The 16,770-nt window shown below is 38.5% G+C and overlaps 1 protein-coding gene across 2 annotated transcripts in view; it reads left to right on the plus strand.

Moving 5' to 3' along the window:
- Positions 1 to 16,770, plus strand: part of COL25A1 (collagen type XXV alpha 1 chain) — a 491,061-nt gene that overhangs the window by 411,214 nt on the left and 63,077 nt on the right. For both annotated transcript variants that reach the window (XM_068975168.1, XM_068975169.1), the window contains exons 13-15: positions 4,737 to 4,790; positions 6,756 to 6,782; positions 9,434 to 9,478. In XM_068975168.1, coding sequence (XP_068831269.1) covers positions 4,737 to 4,790; positions 6,756 to 6,782; positions 9,434 to 9,478 — 126 coding nt within the window. The remainder of the gene's footprint in view (positions 1 to 4,736; positions 4,791 to 6,755; positions 6,783 to 9,433; positions 9,479 to 16,770) is intronic.

The following is a 16,770-nucleotide window of genomic DNA, read 5'->3' on the forward strand; positions in this document are numbered from 1 at the left end:
TACTTTCCTGATATATTTCTCTGTATATGTACTTTTTATACTGTATTATGTACAACAATAAAGTAATATAACTGTAATTATTTGAGGAGACCTCATGAGATTAATAATATTCTGTCCTCATATGCTAGAAAATACTAATACACTATATGATGTATGCTTTATTCTTCATTAAGACTTTCCTTTGATTTCTACTTATTATTCCTCTTTATGAAGAAAATTTTGCTCAAAGAAAAAAGTTCCATCTCAGTTAGATATCCTTTTAAGTTATTTATGTAGATATCTCTTTTCTCACTCAAAAATAAGCTCTCTGGGCACAGGCACCTGCCATGTCTATTTCATTTTTATATCCCAGGAAACACTCTGCTCGGAGTAAAACATGTAGTAAATCTTCACTAAATGTTAATTGAAAGAATTAATGACTTCCAGAATCCCACTGCTTGGCCTTGGTACTCAAAGTTGTACAATGTTTCATCTGTAACATTACATTACCACAACCTGGGAAACTAAATTTGAACAATAATAGAATGTTTCGTAACCTCCTAATCTGAATTTGAGTGTATCTTTCTTCTTATAACTTTTTAGAAAGGTAAAATGCTATGAGTCACTTTTCCTTCTTTTTATCTTGCCTTGCTGCATTCAGGAAACAGCCTTATTCACTTTTTAGCTTTAAAATCTTGCTGGATACCTATTTAACCTTACAAAGGATAAATGTAGACCTGAACTTCAGGAAGTTCTTATTTGTACTCATTAAAATAGCCACAAAAGTAATTAAAATTATGATATACAGTGCTGATGAAGTTGGAAAAAAGTAACAGAGTGGGTGCCTGGAAAAGCAGATAAAGCTCAGATCCTGTTTGGAAAGCAACTTTGAAATATTTACATAGATGTTTAATTTATCTTTAACAGCAAAAATTGGAAACAATGTAAGTATTCAACAATTTGGGGCAGATTAAACAAATGATCAGACGTGACTTTGATAGATGATAAACTATTTATAAGACACAAATACAGTGTAAAACCAAACATGCAGTATAAAATAATAAAAAATCAGTATGTCAAACTATGTAATAAGTTTACAATTGCTTGAAATATGTAAGCATAAATTTGAGAGACTAGAAGGAAACAGGACAAAATGGAAACAGTTATAGAATGATGGGATTATGGATGCAATGTTTTGTTTCCTTTTACTTTAAAAGATTATTTTAACAAAACATAAAATCAAAGGGAAAAAAGGATCAAGTTTTAGTCCCTCGACGTTCATATTTTAAGAAGGATGTTATGCAGATACCTAAGCAGCATTTGTCTCCCTTGCTTCAAGATCTCAGCATGTATTTCGTCTGGTTCCAGGGGCTTAACCATTAAAAAAAAAAAAAAATTCTGGCTACCATAGTTATTCTTTGAAAGTCTAAACAAAGTTTGTATTGTTCCCTGGCAGCATTTCTTGTTTGCATTAAACCATGAGTTATGATATTAGTGCATCCTGCTGTAGGTTCTTGGAAGAAGCAGACTCCGTAGCTCTTTTTATGGTCACATGGTAAATGAGCGTCCTCTTTAGGGGTGTATTCGATTTCCTGTGGAGCTCTTACCCTTGTGTGTGCTCAGTCGCTCAGTTGTATCTGACGCTTTGCGACCCCATAGACTGTGTGATCCACCAGACTCCTCTGTCCATGGAATTTTCCAGGCAAGAATACTGAAGCAAGTTGCCACCTCCTCCTCCTGGGATCTTCTATTCTTACCCTCAGTTCAGTTCAGTTCGGTTCAGTTCAGTCACTTAGCCGTGTCTGACTCTTTGCGACCCCATGAACCGCAGCATGCCAGGCCTCCCTGTCCATCACCATCTCCCGGAGTTCACCCAAACTCATGTGCATTGAGTCGGTGATACCATCCAGCCATCTCATCCTCTGTCGTCCCCTTCTCCTCCTGCCCACAATCCCTCCCAGTATCAGAGTCTTTTCCAATGAGTCAACTCTTTGCATGAGGTGGCCAAAGTACTGGAGTTTCAGCTTTAGCACCATTCCCTCCAAAGAAATCCCCGGGCTGATCTCCTTCAGAACAGACTGGTTGGATCTCCTTGCAGTCCAAGGGACTCTCAAGAGTCTTCTCCAACACCACAGTTCAAAAGCATCAATTCTTCAGTGCTCAGCCTTCTTCACAGTCCAACTCTCACATCCATACATGACCAATGGAAAAACCATAGCCTTGACTAGACAGACCTTAGTCAGCAAAGTAATGTCTCTGCTTTTCAATATGCTATCTAGGTTGGTCATAACTTTCCTTCCAAGGAGTAAGCGTCTTTTAATTTCATGGCTGCAGTCACCATCTGCAGTGATTTTGGAGCCCCCCAAAATAAAGTCTGACACTGTTTGTACTGTTTCCCCATCTATTTCCCATGAAGTGATGGGACCAGATGCCATGATCTTCGTTTTCTGAATGTTGAGCTTTAAGCCAACTTTTTCACTCTCCTCTTTCACTTTCATCAAGAGGCTTTTTAGTTCCTCTTCACTTTCTGCCATAAGGGTGGTGTCATCTGCATATCTGAGGTTATTGGTATTCTCACCCTTGATTATGTACAAAGGGCATATCAAAATTTTCTTATAATGGCCATCGTTATTGTAATTCAACATTTTTGCCATTTTCTCAAGGAAAATGCAAATGATTGCAGTGTAACTTTATAGAGGAAGAAGTTCTTCCATGAGTTAAGACTTTAGCAATTATAGTACAATAACCCAGTATAATCGTAAAACATTTTTTGCCCTTTTAGAAAGACACTATACACATCACATTGCCTAGTTTATCTGGTAGGTGTACAAAATCATCTTTAAATAAGTTACATTTAGTCCAGGTTTGTATACATTCTGGAGGTCATTTATTAATGAGGAGTATAAACCAAATGATAATGAGGATAGAAATATTCATCACTAGCCCTCCCGATTTCTAGATGCATTCATTCACCAATGCATAATTATATTAAGAGCACAACCTCTTAAGGCAGAGTTGTGTAAATCTGGAAAAATTACTTTACCTTTCTGTGCCTTAGTTTCTTCATCTATTAAAGAGAAATAAACATAGTACTTATCTCATAGAAATTTGTGAGAATTAAGTGAGTTAATGAATGTAAAATTCCTGGCACTTAAAAAATGTTACCATTTTACTAAGGTATGTGTTTTTGAAGGTAACAGCACAGATGTGAAAATGTCATAATTTCTGCCCTTCAGGCAACTTAGAAGTGAAAGTGGAAGTCATTCTTACTACCCCATGGACTATACAGTCCATGGAATTCTGGAGGCCAGAATACTGGAGTGGGTAGCCTTTCCCTTCTCCAGGGGATCTTCCCAACGCAGGGATCGAAGCCAGGTGTCCCGCACTGCGGGCAGATTCTCTACCAGCTGAGCCACAAGGGAAGCCTAAGTATACTGGAGTGGGTAGCCTATCCCTTCTCCAGGGGATCTTCCTGACCCATGTATTGAGCCAGGGTCTCCTGCATTACAGGTGGATTCTTTACCAACTGAGCTATCAGGGAAGTCCTAAGTCAGGCAACTTAGACAACATTCTTAAAAAATCAACTAAATTTGCTATGAACCTAACACTACTCTAAAAAATAGTCAACTTAAAAAAAAAAAATCAACTAAGGAGCAGCTTTTTAACCCTCATTGGAAAGAAACTTGCCCAGTAGTTGAAGCACGTAATAAATGACTTGGGAATGTTTTTAAATGAAATTCTGGTTGCTGTAAGTTTAAGTTCATGGAAATAACAAAAGCCACACTGCTTTCTGTCTTCTCCCAGTTTTATTGAGTTACAATTGACATATGACGTTGAGTTAGTTTTAAGTGTATACCATAATGATTTGATATGTGTATATGTTGTGAAATGATTACAATAACTTTGGTTAACATCCATCATCTCACATAGTTACATTCTTTGTCCTTGTGATGAGAACTTTTAAGACCTACTCTCTTAACAGCTTTCAGATATACCATAGAGTATTATTAACTGCAGTCATCATGCAGAATATTTTTCCTTTGCTTCTGAGCACTTGAAAATATTTTTTCCTCTTCCTCTTTGGAAAACAATTGTTGGTTCAGAGTCTAGAAAGACTGATATACCTCATTATCTTTCTGAAATGTGTAATCTTTCTAGCTAATAGTCATCATCATTTTCTCAAATACCTGTCACTCAATATGACAATGAAAACCACAACCCTGAATGTTTATTTTAATCATCTTTACAGTGAAACTGGGAAGAGAAATCAAAGCCATCTTTATTTTTGTGTCAGATGTATCTAAAGGAATTAAGTAGATGTGTGTATGCTTCAGGATTTAGGTTTGGAGATGCTCTTTTTTCTTAATTCTAATAAATACAATGACTTAGTCTCTGTTTTCCTGAGCTGAGGAACTGCTTGAAAATTCTCCATCCAGTCTTAAATTTTCAGATGTCTTTTACTCATTCATCAAATATTTACTTGGTGCACCTAGCACCATGCTAGATGTTCATTTCCACTGGTAATTGGCTTTTGCTTTCTTGGTGAAGAAAAGACTGAACACAAGAAAATTAGCCCTCTTGTATCCCTGGTCCATAGCACATAGAATTTTGGCCCAACCAAGCTAACTTGTATAACTAGTTTAACATACTATGTACTTCTTGAGTATTTTTGGATGGTTGGTTATATCCTCTAACAATCAGTATAACGTGTTGATTTTGTGTGTTTAACTTAGTAGTATCTCTTTTTTTATTTTGAGGGTGAACCCGGGTTGCCTGGAGCAGTAGGACAGAATGGAATACCAGGGCTAAAGGTTGGTGCAAAGAAAACCAAGCAGAATCATTGGAGGCATGATTTTTCATGAAATTTTAAGCTGTTACAATTTTTTATATCCCACTGGTTTTACTTGGATGGAATCTTTTGTCAATAGTAAAGTATGTTATAGTATAAAACTTTGTGACTAGAGAATAAATGATGTTCATGATTCTCATTACATTAAAAACACAGAGAGAGTGTAGGATATGATTGTCTAAACTTTGACTTCTGGGATACTTAACATGAGAAAGCCCGTATTTCAAATATGACTTTTGTCATTTTACCACTTGATGAATGTATTAAAACACAGGTCACATCCACACTACCAAGGTTCACATAATTTTTACAAGACATGCTAAAGAAAATGTTTACAGTGCCACTGTGACTTTTCCTCGAGATTTGGCCACCTCTAAAACCCAACAAGTTAATCAAATGAAAAGCATAATATTAATCAATGTATTGATCAATTAAAGTGAATTAATTCATTTTAATCAAGTGAAAAGCACAATAAAAATGTAGCATGTTTGAAATTTAAAAAGGGATGTAGTCTGCATTACTAAATAGGGAAAAAATGTAATGGAGATTTGGGGGGTGATTCCAAATTTCCTTTGTTTCTGAAGAACAAATGAATCTGTTAAACATAAAAAGATTGGTGACAGTTTAGTTTGAACCAGATAGGCAGACAAATCCCGAATCCTTTGATGAGTGACCATCCCTTGAAGGACAGAACTAATGTCTAATCCCATCAGCTGTGCTGCTGTGTATCCATACCCACAGATGCCCGTCAGCTGATCTTATAGATCACATTGCTATTGACAGGCGCCTAGAACAGACCTAAAATTTATAGACCTGTCCTTTGTCCTGCAGGAGAGGAAAGAAAATATTCCTTCTGGGACTACAGCCATTTTCCTATCTTCTTCCCTCTCTAGCTCCATGCTAAAGAGTCAAATGATAGGAGTTAATGCTTAATGCGTGTTCTGAGTACTGTTCCTCTGTTGCTTAGCAACCACCAGGATGGCTGTTAAGCAGTGAAAGGTAACCAGAAATTCAAAACGCCAAAGGGTCCAGCCAAGTTTCAGGGAGTGAAAAGAGTGTTTCCTTCAAAGTGACTTTAAGAGTGCATTAGGATTTTTTTTTAATGCAATAACCTCCTTAAAAATAATTTTTAAAACAGTGTGACCTTATTGCAACACTTCCTCAAGCTTTTCTTAAGAAGGATATTATCGTAATGTGTGTGATTTGCTGTATATTTACTCTCTGATTCTGTTCCCTGTCTCTTCCTGGGTAAAATGAAAATGAGACTCTTCAGAACACAGTTTTGTGTTTTGGTCTTTATACTGTCATAATCGTCATTTTTGCATAAAGACATCTCTCCTAAACTCACTTAGATTCTGCCTCAATCTAGTATATTTTCTGAGAAAAACAATGCTTCCTAAAGTACACCTGATTTAGAACCACGGTGGTTAACAACAGACTGAAGAACATTCATGACATTGTGAAAGCGTCCAAGTTCAGGCCTTAGTCATGTCAGGGCAAGATATTCTGGTGAACTACACTGGTACTCCAGACCCCAGAAATAATCCATGCAACCAGAGAGTGCTTGGAATGAAAGATTTCATGGAGGGATGTGCTAGCTCACCTTACTGAGTCAGAGTCTGGTCGGAATAAGATGTCATAATCTCAGAATTGCCTCAGCATTGCTCTCCTTAGTGCCCTAAAAGCCAGGCTTTGCTGATCATCGTTAGTCCTCAAAAGAAAGGAATTAAGGTGACATTTGCTATTGATATCCATATTCAATTTTCCAAGAAATTCATCATTTGTGTTTAGAAAGCAAGTATATATTGGCAAAATAGAAAATATCACATATAATTTAACTAGTAGGCTCAATATTTGATTTTGTTTAATGTTGCTTAATTAGGTGTTTTATAGTTTAATGTGTCACTCACTCTGTTCTTTTGTTCAGGGAGAACCTGGAGAACAAGGAGTAAAGGTGAGATGATTCTGCCTGTTTTTAATCTCCCTCCCCCAGGAGGCACCAAACTAAACTGTGTTTATATGTGGATGGATAGATAAGTACAGGTATACAAGTATATCTTGGAGATATTGCAGGTTCCATTCCACATCACTGTGATAGAGTATATATTGCAATAAAATGAATCACATGAATTTTTGGTTTCTCGGAGCATGTAGAAGTTATGCTATACTATAATCCTCTAAGAGTTCAATAGCATTATAACTCAAAGACAGTATGTATATCTTAACTGAAAAATGACGCTGTTAGAAAAATGATGCCTTTTGTCTTGCTTGACACATGGCTGCCACAAATCTGCCATTTGTAAAAAATGCGGTGTCTGCGAGGTGCAATAAAGCAAAGCACAATAAACAAGCTATGCCTAGATATAGATGTAGATAGATATACTGGCCACTGTTTCTTTAAAACTTCTAATTAATGGAAGGAGAGAGTAGGGTAATTCTTATTATGTTCAGAAGTTTGGGTAAAAAGATTTAAAGAAAGGAGAAAGGAGCAAATTTAAACATTCTGTGTCAGGCTTTAAAATGGCTTTCAAAAACCTCTAGGCCTGCAAAATTTCTGTTCTGCCTGCTTGCCGATGCCATTTCAGCACTGTTCCAAGCGTCCATACCTCTATTGCTTCTTAGGTCACTAGGTTAAAGGGATACAGATGTTTACCTGCAGCAAACATACTGAACGTTGTCCCACAAAGAATTCCCATAAAAACCTAAAAAGAGAAACAAAAGGAGAAGCAGAGTGCGTATGTTAAATTTCTCTCAGACAGACACCCTTCGTCCCACTTTGGGGAATGTTCTCTTGCTATGTACTTTACCAGTGTTTAAACGTGTGTTGTCTGTGTAGGCAATCACCAAGATACCACATAACGCTCTTCATAAGTGATACGATCTTTCTGACAAATCAGTATCATCACCACTAATCCCAAAAGAAATACATCGACCGATCCAGCAAGCTTTGTGAATTTAACTGTATTTTTGACCATTGTAAAACAAGAATAAAAGAGATTGATTTAAACGGAAGGTGAGCAAAGCAGAAGGGTCACTGTTCTGTCAAACCCTTTGCCTCCTGACCACTCTGAACCAGTTTTCCTAATAAGAAAGTTTGTTGTATTTGTTTTGTTTTTTAACAAAGGGATTTCCAAGCAATTTTTTAAAGCATGCTAATGGACTGCCTATCAAAAGTCCCTCCTAACTGATGATCAGTATATTTATTTGGCATCCAAACAGTTTATGGTAATTAATGTGAAATTAATTAGTCATCAGATGACTCTTTTGTGTAGAAAGTAAGGAGGGGAAAGCAGCAGTGCCAGCACGGTTCCAGGGTCTCATGGGATAAAGTGACTCAGACTCCCGGGCGCTCTGGTATACACGTCTCCATAAAAGAATTCCCGAGCAGGTTAGCCTCATGCTTATTTGAAACAAGAAGAGAAACCGAAGAAAAAAAGTTAAGATCTCCCTCTCTCAACACCCCTCCTTCTCTCAGGGAAATCGTTATCAATAGCTTCTCTCTTATTTTATGGAAAATGTTAAATGATAGAAATGGGACCTCCTATGGGAGACAGAAGGGTATTCTTATGGAATATAAGAACAATAATGCATTGTTATTGCTAATGGCCACCATTAACAGCTTATGTTGTGTCAGATATGGTCCTTGTTGCTTTAGACACAGGAATTATTTCTTATAATCCTGTAAAATATTCTTGTCCTTATGTTGCACATAAGACATTTGATGCAAATAGATTTTCACTTGCTCAGTAGGTACTGGAGCTGGGCTAGGTCTCTGGCTCCAAAGTCTATGATGTTTCCACTAGAACATGCTGTATGACTTAAAGAATTCAGACTAGGATGCAAACCATGGATAATACACAAATGACTTGTTTTCTACTACATTGCTTTGTGGGTAGAAAGGAGATATCAGTGACAAAATAGGCATAGGAGCTCTCAAAACTAACAAAGGAAGCATAAACTCCTCAGATTATTTTGCTGTGATTTTTGAAGATTTTCTAATAAGGTAAAATTTTTATTTACTTTATTAAAACATTTATTTCTCAATGCAAAACCTGTATGCCTAGATCAGTCAATATTCACTGCACAGTTTTGAGGGCTGTGTCATGCACTTTGAGAGCCTAGAGATTTGAGATGGGCTCGAAGACAGAGTAGAATTTACACAGATGGAAGGGAAAGGAGAGGGCAGGAGTCCAGGAATCAGGAATGGGACAAAGAAGCAGACAGAAGGGATAAAGCAGAAAGCATATGGAGGGAATCAGGAGAAAGTCTTTCTTAGAGTGACTCTTTAAGCAGAGAAAACAGAAAGAGTTAAAGCAGCTCTAAGTGCCAGAATAAGCTATTAAAAGTCAGAGAAATTACTTTCTGTTAATATCATGGAATAGTTTAAAACTATTCAGTCATCTTCATTGTAATAAAGTTTATTTGGACGGGTTGATATCAGGCAGTTGGTCAAGTAAGGTACATTAGGTCTGTTGAACGTTTACAACAGCTATTAATACATAGTGCCTCTGAAAGGAAACTTAAAATAAGGAAAACTCAAAATAAGGATACTCATTGCTGAGCATCACCACTATGTTTTCATATATTTCTTTTCTCCCCTCTTAGGGAGATGCTGGAGAGAATGGCCCCAAAGGTGACACAGGCGAAAAGGTACAGTGTTTTTCCAAAAATAGGAGAGCATGCATATGAGCAAGAATATTATTTCATTTACATGAAATGGGAGATTTTGAGAAAGTTGAGAGATCATAGCTTAATATGACAAGGTCAGAGATAATTTTACAAGATACACAATTTTACAATAATCACTTCTACGAGTGATTATTCTATAGGTTCCTAGCTACAAATTTAAATATTTTAAAAGTAAAATGGTACTTCAAAAATTCTAGAAAATGTGTAGCTTGGTTTCTAGTAATATGACTCAAGACAAAAACACTCCACTATTTATGTGTAAATGGAGCACTCCCTTTATACACAGGGATGTAAAAATAGAGTTCCTAAAGTGATTCCATTTGTCCCAGTTTTAGGACAGAAGATTGCAGGACTGGGATGAGATGTAAGAGTTTGATGAAAGTTAGTGTCCCTTGATTAGAACCTCTAACGCAGTCTTGAAAATTTGCCTCGACTTAAAATGTACCAAACCCGAATATTTTGTCAGCTTTCATATTGTCCTTTTTTAAAAATTTTAAACCGTTACTAGCATTTACATTGCAGTGATCTGTGGTTCCTCTTCCTACCTCGTGTTTTTTTTTTCCCCAGGCTATCACAGCCTTTACTTGGTTTCTTACTTCACAGGCATCTCTGACGTAGAAAGGAAATTTTTACTTCATTTGTGGTATATGTTTAGAATTGTGGAACGTATGTACTCAGTCCTGCAGTTGTGTCTGACTCTGTGACCTCAAGAACTGTAGCTGACCAGGCTCCTCTCTCCATGGGATTTCCCAGGCAAAAATACTAGAGCGGGTTGCTATTTCCTGCTCCAGGCATCTTCTCAACCCAGGGATCAAACCCAAATCTCTTGCATCTTCTGCATTGGCAGGCGGATTCTTTACCACTAACATCACCTGGAAAGCCCAGATGAAAATGGAATAGTCAGATTTAATTTAAATCAGGCTAATTGATGAGACAAAGAACGATTCATTTAGGCTTGTAGTTGAGAATAGGAATGGTCTAATTTGAAAATTATTACTGTACAGATGGATAATTGTTAGTCATAAAACCGTACCCATTAAATAAAGAGAAATTTGTCTTTCTTATTCTTATAAATATTAATATAAATATGGTGTGGGTAGTAGGGATAGATTAATGACAGTGTCCCTGAGTAGCAATTGTGTTTGTATTTAAGGGGTAGTCTAGAAGTTTCTGGCACCAGATGCCTCAGGGGTGAAGAACCCGCCTGCCAATGCAGGAGACACAGGAGACAGGGGTTCGATCCCTGGGTTGGGAAGATCCACTTGAGTAGGAAATGGCAACCTGCTCCAGTATTCTTGCCTGGGAAATTCCACGGGCAGAAGAATCTGGTGGGCTACAGTCCATGGGGTTGCAAAGAGTCAGACACAACTGAACACACACACAGTCTAGATGTTAGGCTAGACTGTCAGTTTCTTGCAGACCAGGGTTTCTTAACCTCAGCACCACTGACATTCAGGGCTGGATAATCCTCCATGGGGAAAATGTCGGATGTCTAGCATCGTTCCTGGCCTCTCCCGCTAGATGCCGATAGCATTCCCAAGTTATGACAACCAACCTTGTCTCCAGAGCTTGCCAGTTGTCCCCGGGGAACAAAATTATCCTGCATTGAGAACCAGTGCTGTGACCCATTTTATTATCTGTCAGATTCAAGTATCACACTGCAATCCACCACAACATGAGTATGTTTTAATACTAATGAGATCAATGGTATACCTCTATGACTTTTTGAAATAAAAATTTCAAACCCCAGATATATAAACATGGATATTATATTTAACTTTCTTGTTTTGCTTAAAAGCAGAGGTCAGCAAACTTTCCCTGTAAAGGACCAGAAAACGAATCCTTTAGTTTTGGGCCATATGGTGTCTGTCACAACTACTCAACTCTGTCATCATAGCATGAGAGCAACCGTAGACAATATGTATACTGATGAGAGTGGCTCTATTCCAATAAAACTTTATTTCTGGACACTGAAATTTTAATTTCATGAGCTTTTCACATGTCACGAAATATTATTCTTTTGACTTTTTTTTAACCATTTAAAATGCAAAAACCATTCTTAGCTCTTGGGCCACACAAAAACAGGTGGCTAGCTGCATTTGGCCCTCCCAGGCCATAGTTGCCAACCTCTGCTTGAAGAAAGGAAATCTTCTAAATGGACAGCAGTTTCTTCAAGTGAAAACAATCTAAGCCAAGTCTGAGCTATGCCTATGTGGATTTATGTAGAGAGGTTTAAGCTTGAGAAGATGTATTTTTAGAGCTTCATATTTTGAATGTAGGCCAATAATTATTTCTTTAATCACACATATTTAAAATTTAACATTGTAATACTAAAGCAACTTTTTTACTTTGTAAAGGCTAAATTCATCTCAAAGGAATACTGTTTTTATTTTTTATATTAATGCAAATCATTTACCATACCAACTCACACATAGTAAACTCTCAATAAATGTTAGCTTTCTTACCACATGGAAATGGAAATCAACTAGATTGGTTATTTTTCTTTTTTATCAAAAAGTTTTATTAGTCAACTGAAATTAGGTACAAGAAATGCTTCAGTTAAAACGGAAATCATTTCTATAAACTTTCAATGAGTCTAAACAGAGGGTTGTAAATAGGAATATGTAACATATAATATGTAATCTGACCTGTAGCATTCATTCCCAAGAATGCTGTAATTGGAATATAATTTTTGATGTGTTTTTTAAACATTTCCTGCTTCTGTCATATAATTTGTTTCCAGCATGTTAGAAACACTCTTCTCATGGCCTTTGGGTTCAGTATGTGAAACTCATTCATCATTTACCAAGTTTGAGATGTAAAATCAAAAAATGCTTCTTTTCTGCCATTGATGTAGTAAATTACGTCATCGGCTGATTCACTTTAATAGAATTTTTTTCCCTTTGATCCAACTCTGCCTTTGGATGGTAAAGCAATCTAAACCATTCCAGACTGGTCATCTGGAAATGCTGTGGGACTGTTGAAAACCTTTGGACTGGGTTTTCTCTGTGGCCAGCAGCTACGATGCACTCAGGACTTAAGAATGACCTGCCGAAGACTGATTTTAATCATACGTGGAGTTACTAAGGGAAGGTTAGGTTCTGCTCTTGGAGTGTTAACCTCACCAACTAACGCAGAAATGGATTTCTTACCTTTTATTCCCACACTTGAAAGTAAATGTTGGTGCATTTAAGTCACTTCAGTCGTCTCTGACTCTTTGCAACCCATGGACTGTAGCCCACCAGATTCTTCTGTCCATGGGATTCTCCAGGCAAGAACACTGGAGTGGGTTGGCATGCCCTCTGCCAGGGGATCTTCCCAACAGGGATCAAACCTGCATCTCTTGGGTCTCCTGCATTGGCAGGCGGGTTCTATATGTATATACCATTGATTACTGTAGTCCATCGGTATCCCTAGGGAACTGATTCCAGGATCCTCAAACATATCAAAATCCTAGGATGTTCCTTATTTAAAGTGGGGTGGAATTTTCCTATAACCCATGAACTTTCTCCCATATTCAGCTGACCCTTTAACAATGTGGGCCTTAGGGGTACTGAGACTCTGCCACATTTGAAAATTAGGATATAATTTATAAAAGGCCCACCTTCTACATGCTTTCTTCATATCCCCATTTCCTCCATATTGTGGTTCTGCATCTGCCAAACTCAACCAACTTCAGATCACGTTCAGTTCAATTCAGTTGCTCAGTCGTGTCTGACTCTTTGCGACCCCATGAATCGCAGCACGCCAGGCCTCACTGTCCATCACCAGCTCCTGGAGTTCACTCAGACTCGCATCCATCCAGTCAGTGATGCCATCCAGCCATCTCACCCTCTGTCGTCCCCTTCTCCTCCTGCCCCCAATTCCTCCCAGCATCAGAGTCTTTTCCAATGAGTCAACTCTTCGCATGAGGTGGCCAAGTACTAGAGTTTCAGCTTCAGCATCATTCCTTCCAAAGAAATCCCAGGGCTGATCTTTAGAATGGACTGGTTGGATATCCTTGCAGTCCAAGGGACTCTCAAGAGTCTTCTCCAACACCACACTTCAAAAGCATCAATTCTTCAGCATTCAGCCCTCTTCACAGTCCAACTCTCACATCCGTACATGACCACAGGCAAAACCATAGCCTTGACTATGTGGTACTACAATATTTACTGTAGATGTTTTTTGAAAAAAAAAAAAAATCCACATACAAATGGACTTTTGCAATTTAAACTCATGCTGTTCAAAGGTCAACTGTACTTTAAAAAGCATCTCTAGATCACTTATTCGGAGAAGGCAATGGCAACCCACTCCAGTACTCTTGCCTGGAAAATCCCATGGACAGAGGAGCCTGGAAGCTTGCAGTCCATGGGGTCGCTAAGAGTCCGGCACAACTGAGCGCTTCACTTTCACTTTTCACTTTCATGCATTGGAGACGGAAATGGCAACCCACTCCAGTATTCTTGCCTTGAGAATCCCAGGGACAGGGGAGCCTGGTGGGCTGTTGTCTATGGGGTTGCACAGAGTCGGACACGACTGAAGCATCTTAGGAGCAGCAGCAGCAGATCACTTATTATACCTAATACTATGTAAATAGTTGCCAGGGACCCAGAAATTCAAGTTTTGCTTTTTGGAATTTCCTGTAATTTTTTTTTCCCCTAATATTTTTGATCTGAAGTTGGGTGAATCCACAGATACAGAACCCAGGGATATGGAGGGGCAACTGTATTGTTAAGCACAGAACAAGGACAGGGTTTGAAACTTTGTCTCCCTCTCTCCTAGTATCCCTGCATCCAGAACATGGCTGGCACAAAAACTGATGCTCAATCAATACTTATTGAATGAATTAATGAGTGATAGAAATGTCCCCACACTCACTTCATTTATCTGCATATCAGTGTTGTGTTTAAAAACAATCACAGCCCAAAACAGAAACTTTCTGTACTTGAATGATGGATTTCTTGCTGTTGTTCAGTCCCTAAGTCGTGTTTGTCTGTGACTCCATGGACACGCCAGGTTCCCCTGTCTCCCTGAGTTTGCTCAGATTCATGTCCATTGAGTCAGTGATACTGCCTAACCATCTCATCCTCTGCCACCCCCTTCTCCTTTTGCCTTCAATCTTTCCCAGCATCACATTCTTTTCCATCAGGGCCTTGAAATGATCAATAGCAAAATCAAATTAATTTACCACAAGTATCTTCTAAAGGTATTTTTCGTTTTATGATTTACCCTTTCATTTCAAACCCAACGAATTTATGAAGCTAAGAGTATACTTAGACACAGTTGGGTGTTTTTCCTACTTTAATCCCGTATTCATTTTTACTTTTAGAGGAAAGAGGATTATAAACACTCTTTTATTTTCACTACAAATGGCAACTCATTCCAGTATTCTTGCCTGGAGAATCCCAGGGATGAGGGAGCCTGGTGGGCTGCCGTCTATGGGGTCGCACAGAGTCGGACACGACTGAAGCGACTTAGCAGCAGCAGCAGCAGCATCGTCCTTTAAAATGTTTATCTTAGAAATGTCTTCCAGCAGTTGCCTTGCCACTTTCTAAAAGTTATAAAAATTCCTTGAGATTTCACAGTTCTAATTTTTGAAAAGAAAATTGAGATATCACTTATAGTTGTCCATAAAATGCAACTACTCCAATGTCCACAAATAAATCAGCCTCTCAGGAAACTGACCTTTTCTTCATATTCCCTTTCTCTGAGAATTAAATCTAGCCCTTATTCTCATTAATGCATTATCCAGTCACTTTCTGCCTTCAATGCTGGAGACCTGGGTTCGATCCCTGGGTTGGGAAGATCCCCTGGAGAAGGGAAACGCTACCCACACCAGTATTCTGGCCTGGAGAATTCTATGGACTGTTTAGTCCATGGAGTCGCAAAGAGTCGGACACGGCTGAGCGACTTTCACTTTCACTTTCTATTAAAACACTGGAATGAAAAAGTTTTTATCTACAGTTAATACAAGCAACTTCCTTTTATTTACAAGTTTACTACAACCATTATGCCTTGTTGTCAAAATGAGATACACCAGTAATTCTTCTCTTATTCTAAAAAAAAAAAAAAAGCACATGGCATTTAAGAAGTCCAAAATTCACTTAGCCTCAAATTGCTTCAATATCCTCATCTATTGAGAGTAGTAATATCTGTCCTATCTCTTAGGAGTGTTGTGAGGTAAAAATGAGAAAAAAAGGGACTTAGCAAAGTCAAACTTGCTTTTATGAATACAAAGGTCTTATTGTGCAAACTTTTGCAGCCCTGACTCACTGGTATTGATGGCTCTCAGATTGGATTTAGCCACATTTATTTCACTTCCTATTCAGAGCTCAATTCAGTGTTAATGTTGGGGAAAAGAAACCAGTATCATTTTATAATAAGACAGTGTTTGGGGTCCTCTTCTATATGTTTCATCATGTTTTAATTTTTCCTTGAGTAATAGCAGCTACAAATGTCAAAGAAACTCATATGTTTCCACAAATAAGCTAATTTATTATTTTCTTCTCCTTCCTAAGCTCTTCTTTTTCTTCCTCAAGGTTTTTGTGTTTTTCATTTTGATTCTTGGCTATTGACCTGCTGGAAAATATTCTTTCTGAGATATGTTCATTCATTCACTATATATGTATCCAGCATATTTTATTTAGACACTGCATAAAAATAGGTACTGAGCCTGCCCACATGTGGCTGATCTTCTAATGGAGGGACAAAGAAAGACTCGGCAGAAAACACACGCACATAGTCCATAGGCAGTGAGCATGCAGGACACGCAGAGATGCTGCGGCGTGAGATGTGGATATGAGGGGCGAGTGTCTAGGTTGGTCGGTGAGGAGTTGAGGTGAAGCCACTCAAGACTTGAACAGACAAGCTGCCAGCCGTGGGGAAAGAAGACAGCAACTGAGGGAGGGAGCAAGTATCCCGTGTACAGAGGCCTGGGGTTTGCCTCTTCTCTAGAAGAGACTGATGCGCAGCTGTAGAACGAGGAGGGAGGCCCTGGGACTCTGTGAGCGCTTGCGCAGAGAGAACAGCCGAGGAGACCCCAGGAGGTGTCTCTCTCCTTGTGGCTGTTTCTGTTTTCTTAACAGTCGTCGTCTACATTCGCCCCCTTTTGTTTTCCTTGTAGCGTGTTCATGAAAGAGGGGACCAGAAGGAGCTTGGAAATCTTAGAAATAAGCAACATCCCAAGCACCCCTGAATTCTCTCCCAGCAGCGTCTATCTGCCCATGGAGCGCAGATTTACCTTAGGAATGTAGTCACCCTCCATCCGGATG

Source organism: Capricornis sumatraensis, chromosome 7 (genome assembly GCF_032405125.1).
Source record: "Capricornis sumatraensis isolate serow.1 chromosome 7, serow.2, whole genome shotgun sequence".
NCBI classification, from domain to species: Eukaryota; Metazoa; Chordata; class Mammalia; order Artiodactyla; family Bovidae; genus Capricornis; species Capricornis sumatraensis.